The sequence below is a fragment of the Vigna radiata genome, chromosome 7 (genome assembly GCF_000741045.1).
Source record: "Vigna radiata var. radiata cultivar VC1973A chromosome 7, Vradiata_ver6, whole genome shotgun sequence".
Taxonomy (NCBI): Eukaryota; Viridiplantae; Streptophyta; class Magnoliopsida; order Fabales; family Fabaceae; genus Vigna; species Vigna radiata.
Genome location: NC_028357.1, coordinates 20,098,909 through 20,109,746, shown reverse-complemented (window position 1 = coordinate 20,109,746; position 10,838 = coordinate 20,098,909). Strand labels below are relative to the sequence as shown.

The following is a 10,838-nucleotide window of genomic DNA, read 5'->3' as shown; positions in this document are numbered from 1 at the left end:
CAATGAAGTTAATTGTCTAATTTCAACCGTTCTTCCCTTCGGAGCACCCGATCAGGAAGTCAATTATCTGACTTACAAGCAATGAAGTTAATTGTCTAATTTCAACCGTTCTTCCCTTCGGAGCACCCGATCAGGAAGTCAATTATCTGACTTACAAGCAATGAAGTTAATTATCTAACTTCAACCGTTCCCCCCTTCAGATCAACCGATCAGAATTTCAAAATTATAAAATAGTGGAAAGATTGCCTTTATTCAAGAGAAGAGTGTCCCTCATGGGATAGTTACATGAAAATTAACTAAAATAAAATTTTAAGTGGGAAATGTTCCAAGTATTGGGAATAGGTTTGGCACTTAAGGTTTCCAACCGGTAGGCTCCGTTGTGCAGACTTTCCTTTATTTTGAAAGGGCCTTCCCAATTGGCAGATAGTTTCCCATGTGTAGGGTCTTTCCTGGCCTCTCCCGTTCGTCTCCATACCAAATCTCCCTCTATAAATTGCCTAGGCTTAACCTTAGTGTTGTAACGCCAGGCAATGAGTCTTTTGTGAGCCTCGAGTTGAACGGCCGCCATATGTCGCCGCTCGGGGAGAACATCGAGATTGCTCCTGAGGTGTTCCTCATTTTGTTCCAAGTTATCAATATTTCTTCGTAATGCATTCTCTCCAACCTCGACCGGTAACATTGCATCTGACACATAAGTAAGGTTAAATGGCGACTCTCCAGTGGCACTATGCGGTGAGCATCGATATCCCCAAAGTACCTGTTGCAACTCGTCCACCCATGCTCCCTTGGCTTCTCCTAGCTTTTTCTTCAATTCTTGAACGATAACCTTATTCATGGCTTCAGCTTGGCCGTTCGTTTGGGGATGCTCTACCGAGCTGGTAAGAGGGGTAATTCCCAATTCCTTATAAAAAGCCACCATTTTTTTGTCGATGAACTGCCAACCGTTATCAGTGATGATATACTTAGGTAAACCGAACCTACAAATTAGTTTCCAAACGAACTTTTGTACCTGCAATGCTGATATATTAGCTAGAGGTTCGGCTTCCACCCATTTTGTAAAATAATCAACTGCAACCAGGAGGAATTTTAGTTGGGAACGTCCGGTCGGGAATGGTCCTATTATGTCCATTCCCCATTGAGCGAACGGCCATGGAGATATTATACCTGTCAGGGTAACTGCCGGTGTATGAATTATATTCCCGTACTTCTGACAGGCCAAACACTTAGCGACAAAGACTTGACAATCCTTTTCCATAGTTGGCCAGTAGAATCCTGCCCTCAAAGCTCGGGCCCGCAGTGATCGTCCACCACCATGTCTGCCACAAATCCCCTCATGCAACTCGCGCATAACATAATCGGATTCTTCCTTGGATAAGCACTTTAACATTGGGGTGACATATCCCCTTCGATATAGCTCTTCGCCGATGATGACATATCTTGCAATTTGCTTTGCTTCTTCTGCCCGAAGGACTATCCCATCTTCCTGGCGTTTGATTAATAGGGTAATCTCTCGTCGCCAATCGTCCCGATCGGCTGTACTGGATATATGGAGACAGTCAACTGTAGGTTTGAAAATTATCTGTCTGACTAGGGATGACAACTGACCCTTCTCTTTGCCTGTCGTCAGCTTGGATAGTCTGTCCGCTCGGTGATTCTCGTTTCTTAGTATATGCTGTACTTCCAGGGATTCAAAATAAGACACAAGTTGTTTGACTTTGTGGAAATACCTAAGCAACTGATTGTCCTTGATTTGAAATGTGCCGTTCATGTGCCCCTCTACTAACTGAGAATCAGTCTTACATTGAAGCACTTTAACACCTAGGTCTCGTGCTAATTCCAATCCCGCAATCAAGGCTTCATACTCTGCCTGGTTATTGCTAACTTTAAACCGAAAGATTAAAGCCTGCTCGATGGCTACCCCGTTCGGTCCCTCCAAAACTATCCCAGCTCCTCCTCCTCGATAACCAGAGGATCCGTCCACATATAGTATCCATGACTGTCGATCAGTATCACTCCCGGGCAATTCGGCCGCAAAATCTGCCAAATGTTGTCCCTTCACCGATCCTCTTGGCTCGTATCTCAGTCCAAACTCAGAGAGCTCAATGGACCAACCGATCATCCTTCCCGCAAGGTCCGGTTTACGCAGAATCTTCGAAATGGGATGATCGGTTCGAACCACTACCTGGTTTCCTTGTAGGTATGGGCGGAGCCTTCTGGTGGCAATGACTAATGCCAGAACTACCTTTTCTAGCTGCTGATATCGTGTCTCCGGTTCTGGTGGCAATGACTAATGCCAGGAACTCTGGGGTTTCCTGGACCAACGCTGCACTGACAGCCTCTTCTCCAACTGCCAAAAATAAATGCAAATCGTGACTGTAATCAGGACGTCTCATGACCGGCGGATTAGTAAGTATTTGTTTTACTTCATTGAACGCCATCTCACACCGCTCGTTCCACTCCCCTGGCGCCTGCTTTTTCATTACATTTAAAATTGGCTGGATACGGTCGGCCAATTTGGGTATGAATCTGGATAAAGACGTCAGTCTGCCCACTAACCTCTGCACCTCTTTTAGATTATTGGGACTTCGCATTTCTAAAACCGTGCGGCATTTATCTGGATTTGCCTCAATGCCTCGCGTTGTCAACATGAATCCCAAAAATTTGCCTGCTGCAACACCGAACGTGCACTTAAGAGGATTCAATGTCATGCCAAACTTTCGCAGGTGCTCCTCTTCCGACCGGCTCCTCACCACCATGTCATCAACATATACTTCCATACATTTTCCTATTTGGTTCTGGAACACCTTATCCATCAGCCTTTGATAAGTTGCCCCTGCATTCTTAAGTCCGAACGGCATCACCTCATAACAATAATTTGACCACTCTGTTATGAAAGCTGTTTTTTCTTGATCTGGCCGGTACATTGGGATCTGATTGTATCCTGAATAAGCATCCAAAAAACTCAAAATTTCATACCCAGAAACTCCATCCACCAATCCATCTATGCTCGGGAGGGGGTATGTGTCTTTTGGACATGCTTTGTTGAGATCAGTGAAGTCTGTGCACATTCTCCATTTTCCGTTCGATTTTTTCACCATAACCACATTAGACAGCCATGTGGTATATTTTACTTCCCTTATAAAGCCTGCTTCCAACAACTTAGCTACCTCGTCGTCCACTGCCCTCCTCTTTTCGTTGCCCAACCTCCGCTTCCTCTGTGACACCGGCCGGGCATCTCTTATTAGCGATAGTTTATGAGAAATAATGTCAGGATGAATTCCCGGCATGTCAGCCGTTGTCCACGCAAACAGGTCTTTATTCTGTATAAGAAGTTCTTCAATTAGCGTAGCCTGATCGGTACTGAGGTTATGTCCAATGGTTGTGCATTGGTCTTCTCGTTCTCCAATGACTAAGGGGCGCATATCACCCAAAGGCTCTACCCGTTCGTCCAAATGGGTTCGGGGGTCCAGTTCCATCATGGCAACTTCTGATTGAGTAGCTCGAAAAGCCGTCGGTCGGGGCTTTACCTTTAATCCTGCTGCGTAACATTCTCGAGCCATTTTCTGATCGGCCCGAACAGTGCATACTTGCCCATCATCGGCAGGGTATTTCAAAGTTAGATGCGGCGTTGAGACAATAGCCCCAAACATGTTCAAGCACGGTCGTCCAAGGAGAACGTTATATGACGTATCGGCCTCCACTAACAAGAAACGCACCTTTACTTCTTTGGCCTTCCTGTCGGCTCCCAAACTAGTCCTCAAGTCTACATATCCTTTTGTGTCCACCCTTTCCCCAGCAAACCCCACAATTTGCTCATTGAAAGGCATGATAGCATCCTCTGATATCTCCATTTGCTTGAATGTGTTCCAGTAGAGGATATTGGCCGAACTGCCTTGATCCACTAGGACTTTGCTGACTTGGTATCTAGCAATCATGGCCGTTATGACCATCGGGTCGTCTTGCTCCAAATCAGGTGCATGAAAATCTTCATCTGAGAATGTGATAATTGGCATAGACCTCCTGGACGGGCTCGCTCGGCTGGCACTGTGCAAATTTCTGAGGTGCCTCTTTCTGGCTGTTGATGTTGAACCGCCCCCTGCGAATCCTCCTGAAATCATGTTGATCACTCCCCTGACTACCCGTTCGGCACTCCTGCTTCTGCTCCGATCAGTTTTTTGCTGATTTCTCACTTGCAGGTTTCGTTGGGTTGATGATGGCTTGATTCTACCTGTCGACCCTCTTCTCTGGACGAACCTCTGCAGATGCCCCGCCTGAACGAGGGCTTCTAACTTGTCTTTTAACGTGACACAATCTTCTGTGGTGTGTCCACGATTTTGATGATACCGGCAATGCTTGCTTTCGTCAGCTCCAGCCGGTGTAGGTATTTGCACCACTGCTATTAGGTCCGCCCTTAACGCCTCCTCCAACACTCTCGTTCGAGGTGCATTTAGTGGGGTGTGGTGTACGTACCTCTGCATCCTATTCTGGTCCCTGCTTCTGGAACCTACTCCTTTGTCTCTTCTACTAACTGTATGTTCGGTTCCTCGCCGCATTGTACGAGCTGACGACTCGCCCTCCTCTCTTCCTCGGTGGTGGGCTCTTCCTTCTTCTATTCGAATGAAACTGGCGAGTCTATTCTGCAACTCATCCATACTTTGTGGCTCTTCAGCGTGCAAATAGTCACAAAATGGTCATGGCCTTAAGGCGATCGTCAACGCACTCACAATTAATCTTTGGTCTGCATTTCGTATTTGCCGAGCGGTATGGCTGAACCGATCCATAAATGACTTAAGGGACTCGTCGCGCCCCTGTCTCATCCTAACCAATGCTGTATACGTCATCCCGGGCGTTTTGTTTGCAGCATATTGTTGGGTAAACAATTGCCTGAGTTCGGCAAAGTTACCGATCGTGCCCGGTTGTAAAGAGTGAAACCAATCTAGCGCTTCCTCTTTGAGAGAAAGAGAGAACACTCGACACCATACCAATTCATCTGATGAGTAGACGGCCATTGCATCTACGAAAGATCGCAAATGTTTGACAGGATCTGACGCTCCTCCGTATCTTTCTATGGTAGGCAGCACCTTATTCTCGGGTATGACTGCTCCCATTACCCTTGGTGTGAAGGGATGTAATCCCTCAGCCTGATCGGTCTGTTCCTGCTCTCGCCTTGGAGTCTGTTCCCGCTCTCGCCTTGGGCTCTGCTGTCTCTCTTCCATGCGAGGAATCTCGCCTCTGCCATTACCTCGACCACCCCCGCGTCCTCCTCCTCTGCTCCCAGCCCTGCTTCCCGGCCTTCTTTCACCACGACCTACTCCTTGGCCGTTAATTCCTCCTACACCCGCATTGGGTGTAGGATGGCGATTTTCTCGTCTTCTCTCGCCTTGTGAAGGCTGTTGCTCCCCCGTATCCGAATAGACAGTTTCCACATTTACCGACTGGTCAGAATGACCTCCTACCCTGTTCACCTGCGCCGCCCTCAATGTTGCAATTTCTGCCCTTATTTCCTGAATCTGCTGTTGCAGATCTTGCAACAGTTGCAAAGGCACTTCTCCTGCCATCGTGGTCGATTCTAGGTCGTAAAAAAGAATCTCGGGCCCCACGGTGGGCGCCAAAATGTTTTGGATGGGGACCAAGACACCGATCGCCTATGGATTACGATGACAAACTGAACTTCTCTAATTGAGTGTTTCAAGATTCTTATCTCTCTTTACCCAAACGGCTGCAACCTGCACGTTAGCACTCCGACGATCAAGTCAGCAAGGCTACAGCTATAGTATCAAAGTAATGAGTAAAAAATCCAACCCTTTACCTGACTGCTTACCCTCCTATTTATAAGTGACAAGTTTGGATATGGGTTGTATCCTGTGTGGTAATGGGCTGTAACCGCTTGAGTAGTGGCCCATGATTCCATGAGATTCTCCTGCAACTGTCCGTATTCAGAGGTCCATGATCCCACGAAACTCGCCCTACAACACGACCGCTGGTAACGTGCCCTGATACTTCGGCGGGACTTTCGCCCTGACTTGCGCTTTCATGTCTACACTTCAGCGTTATACCAACTCTTTTGTTATGTTACCCGATCATATCATCGGCTCTCCCGACCACTCAACCGGTGTGCCCGACCCTCTCACATCTCAGCACTATGTTAACCATTCTATCCACTCCCTTTCCTGTACCCCGCTCATATAACCGGTCCACCCGACCATACAGTCGGTATGCCNGAATCTCTCAACTCTTCCAAATCCTTCATTGCTAACGCGCTCCCCTACTACCTTAGCGAACCCGATCACACTGCCGGTGTGACCGATCATCCCCATGTGTCCGGTTACCCTATCATACACAACTGAATGAAGTTGTAGATGCAGGAACAAAGAATGAAAACCCAAAGCGCAAAACAGTATTGGAAATCAAGTGCACAACAAAAATTAAAGCTGGAATGCAAAAATCAAAATAGAAAACGAAGTATAACATTGATTCGAACGCTGTAATGGAAATGGAAGCTAAAAATTGCACAAAATTTAAATGCTAAAGCGAGAATGAAATCAAAAACGCAGAATGGAGAGAACAAATAGAAAACAAAATTAAATTGAAAGCGAGATTCAATAAAAAAAAAAACAAAAAAAGGTGAAAGGGAACAAAACCTAACCCCCCCTAAGGGGGATGAAGAAGAAAAAGCTCCCAAAAGCTAGAACCCTAAAACTAACGTGAAAGTGGGAGGAGGGGGGAAGTGAAATCTGATTTTGGGATATATAAACCCCAAATTACAATTCTGCTCTTCTAATGGGCTTCTACAAAAGATGGCCAAAAATGGCCCAAAATTACCCTAAAAACGAAATTAAAAGGAAATGTTAATGTGACAACTCTTTTTACGTCCCAATAATAATTCCAAAGTTGTCCTGCAAATAATAATTGGAATAATTAGGCACAAATAATTCAAATTAATTAAAATAAGAATTATTAGTCAAATAAAGCCCAAATAGTGAAAATGAGACAATAATTGAGAATTAAACACAAATTCACTAACACAATTAAGAGCGAAAAACTAAGTGAATAGTATAAAACATTGATTCATCACCCTTGTCGGCAAGCTCATTGGTAGACCACGTAGAAGAAGACATAATCACCTTTGAACAAAACAGTGACGATCGGTGGATAGGAAGAAAAAGGAAAGGAGCATGATAATGACAGGTGGTCCATCCCTGTATTTATAGCCTAAAAAAGCGGTTTTGGAAACAAATCCTGGTCCTTCAATGCAGACAAATCTAATGGTGAGAAAACTTCGACCTTTCAAATTCACATAACACGATTCTGCTTGACACACCATCAACGGTTATTCTACTTACCTTAGTCTTTAACCGCTTAACCGCCCTCACCATCGCTCAATTGTTTTAAATGCTTCAAACCCCGTTGCACCTATCGACAGTTGCTCGGGTCTTGGGGGCTTAATGTATTATACCCCAATGACCGGTCGGTTATCGAGAATCCGGAGCCAAAGCAGAAACAACTTACTGGCTGTCAGGTAAACGAAAACAAGACAAGGTAAATATCATTAATGGCCAATTAATACATTTAATGGTCATATCAAGGACAAAAATACGATATTTATTGGTGATTGACATGTTATGTTGCATAAAATATATTGTATTAATGGGCGATTGGTAGGGTTAGATAAACATGAAGCCTATAAATACAAGATTAATGTCTATGTTGCATAAAATATATTGTATGAATGGGTGATTGATAGGATTGGATAATCATGAAGCCTATAAATACAATATCAATGTCCAGATAAAGAGATCTTATTGTAAATTAACTACAGAATATACTGGAGTGTTGGAGTATTTTTTTGCAGGTCCACTATAGACCGGGTGATCCAGTGGTTAACTAGACTCAGATCGATAAATTGAAGAACGAACAACAGACTGAGACTAAGAGTTAAGACGATCATCCTCGAACCTTTATCACATAAACATTTAGAATTTCAACACTAAATAAACTACATATTATATATTAAGCCGATTTTTCGTATACTGTATTATAGATAAAAGTACAGTTATGCACTTTTTAAAAGCACTATGTTAATATAACTTTCAATAAGAAAAGTAAAGCAGGTTTCACTTTTATTTCTAAATGATACTCTATTTAAAAGAGTTATACCCATAGTGTAGTTCTGTTTTAAATACCTTTGAGGTACTAAGAAAACACTTAACACAAATTTTTATATATGAATTAGATATTTTGGTTCAAAAACATAATTTGAAAAATGACTAAGTCCATTAGAAGAATCCTTACCAGCTTCACAAGTAGTGCGCTGTGAATAAGATCAAGACCATCATTTAAACACCAGACTAACTCCATTAGAGTTATGCTTACCAACAACACAAATTATTGCGTTTAAACACTGTACTAATCAATTTTAAATTATTATTTCATAAAAAAAAAGTTATATACTTATGCAACATTTTTAACAAAAAGTTCAAACACTCTGTTGTTTTACGATTTTTTTTTTACGTAAAAACTTGTTTTTTCATTTTAATAAAATAGTTATGATATTTCTGGTTTAAATTTTTTATTTTAACTTAATAAATACACAACACACGAGTGTAAATAAATTAAAGATTAGATATATAAAAATAAAATAGTACAACTCATTAATAATATTATCTTATAACTTTTAAAATGAAGTACAAATAATAACAAATTTCATTATTAACTACTTTTTATAATAATTTGTTAATAATAAACTATATATTAATTTGTATATTTTATTCATCTGTATATTTGAAATAGATCAATCTTAATCTATATATTATATTGTTGTAAAAATATTGTTAAAAAAAATTATTAAAATAATATTTTCTATTAAAATAATAAGAAAAGAACGAGTTCTTTTTTTTTTTTTTTTAACAAGAGCGAAAGTCTATGTAAGTTCTTGGAGAAATATACACATATTATATATAGAGCATGCAATAGATATACAAAAGAAACCTACTGATCTTAATAAGTTTGAATTGAAGAAGATCAATGGGTAGCATTGCAAGAAAATGGAGAGAACTTAGTGGGAGAGGCAATTGGAAAGGTCTGCTAGACCCTCTAGACATTGATCTTCGGCGTTACATAATACACTACGGAGAACTTGCTCAAGCTACGTACGATGGTTTCAACTCAGAAAAGGCATCAAAGTTTGCTGGGAACAGTCGATATTCTAGGAAGGAGTTCTTTGGCAAAGTTGGTTTGGAAAAAGGGAACCCTTTCAAGTATTTGGTGACCAAGTTTTTGTACGCAACTTCCAAAGCCAGTGACTCTGAGGCGTTTCTCTTGAGGTCGTTTTCGAAGGACGCTTGGAGCATGCAATCGAATTGGATAGGGTATGTTGCTGTTGCCACTGATGAAGGGAAAGAAGCATTTGGGAGGAGGGACATAGTGGTTGCTTGGAGAGGAACCATTCAGGCTGCAGAATGGGTTAAGGATTTTCATTTTCATTTGGATCCTGCGCCGGCCATTTTTGGTGATGCTGCTTCTGCAGAAGTTCACCATGGATTTTACTCTCTTTACACCTCCACGAACCCAGGTTCAAAATTCACCAATACCAGTGCTAGAAACCAGGTAACATCTACCTAGGAGTGGTCCTTATTTTTAAGTGTAAATATTGTTTATTATGAAAATGTTAGAAATTTCTCTTTCAAGTATTTCTAGTTAAGACAGTATGTAAATCATTTGTATGAGGAAAATATGGCAGGTGCTTGACGAGGTTGGAAGACTTGTAGAGGAATACAAGAATGAAGAAGTTAGCATAAGTGTGACAGGGCACAGCTTGGGTGCTGCACTTGCAACATTAAATGCAGTGGACATAGCTGCCCAAGGGTTGAACAAACCAAAAGACCAATCTCAGAAAGCGTGTCCTGTAACTGCATTTGCATACGCGTCTCCTCGTGTAGGAGACTCAAACTTTGAGGATGCCTTCAATGGCTATAAAGATCTGCGAGCACTGCGTATTCGTAATGAAACTGATATTGTCCCCGTTACTCTCTTTCTAGGCTTTTCCGATGTGGGACAGGAACTAGTGATCGACACTAGAAAATCCAAGTTCTTGAAGGAAGAGGTGAGTGCTCATAACTTGGAGGCTTACTTGCACGGAGTTGCTGGAACGCAAGGGAAAAAGGGAGGGTTCAATTTGGAGGTGAATCGTGACATTGCACTTCTGAACAAGAGCATAGATGCATTGAAAGATGAATATCTTGTTCCTGTGGGATGGAGGGTGCACGAGAACAAGGGTATGGTTCAACAATCAGATGGTACTTGGAAGCTTATGGAGGAAAATGAAGATGGTTTTCAATCCATACATTCCAGTTTATAAGTTGGCTTTGCATCCATTGTTCAGGATTGTACTGTTTTATCTCGTAGTGTCCGCAAATAATGGAGTATAGTTTCTGTATTGAGGTTTTTTTTCTTTTTTGTCTTCTACTTCTGAACAAAGAAAATACACGGATGTTGATATACTAAAATTCTTTTTTAACATATTTTAGAACATCCAATCAGTGTTCAGTGTAGTATTTTGAAAGTACAGCAAAAATCAGTGTAGAATCAAATTCCTAATAATGTCTTTGGCAGCTGTTACCACGACAAATGGCTATATTTTTAATCAGTGAATTGATGTGAAATAAAGTTTTTCAAAATGTATTGTTGGTATATTGTATCCCCCAATTTTGAATGCATTTGAATTTGATTGTCATATGTAAGACCGGAAAATTATAACTATTCTAGGTATAAGTTAATTAATAGAATATTTTTGAATTAAGATTTATTTCAATCTCGGGTGGTTAACGAATAGAGGGTAT

The 10,838-nt window shown here is 41.7% G+C and overlaps 2 protein-coding genes across 2 annotated transcripts; one reads left to right on the top strand and one right to left on the bottom strand.

The window, feature by feature from the left end:
* Positions 1–4,691: 4,691 nt before the first annotated feature.
* Positions 4,692–5,558, bottom strand: LOC106766165. Its single transcript, XM_014650918.1, has one exon. The coding sequence runs from the start codon at positions 5,556–5,558 to the stop codon at positions 4,692–4,694; it is 867 nt and encodes a 288-aa protein (XP_014506404.1).
* Positions 5,559–9,003: 3,445 nt separating this feature from the next.
* LOC106767591 (phospholipase A1-IIgamma) lies at positions 9,004–10,616 on the top strand. The gene is made up of 2 exons (XM_014652514.2): positions 9,004–9,606; positions 9,740–10,616. The coding sequence occupies exons 1-2, from the start codon at positions 9,025–9,027 to the stop codon at positions 10,355–10,357; spliced, it is 1,200 nt and encodes a 399-aa protein (XP_014508000.1). The 5' UTR covers positions 9,004–9,024; the 3' UTR covers positions 10,358–10,616.
* The last annotated feature ends 222 nt before the right edge of the window (positions 10,617–10,838 follow it).

Bases quoted from the DNA above. Each gene is read 5' to 3' on its own strand.
- LOC106766165 (XM_014650918.1), bottom strand. From the start codon at position 5,558: ATGGCAGGAGAAGTGCCTTTGCAACTGTTGCAAGATCTGCAACAGCAG.
- LOC106767591 (XM_014652514.2), top strand. From the start codon at position 9,025: ATGGGTAGCATTGCAAGAAAATGGAGAGAACTTAGTGGGAGAGGCAAT. The intron at 9,607-9,739 runs GTAACATCTACC...AAAATATGGCAG, and splicing joins ATACCAGTGCTAGAAACCAG to GTGCTTGACGAGGTTGGAAG.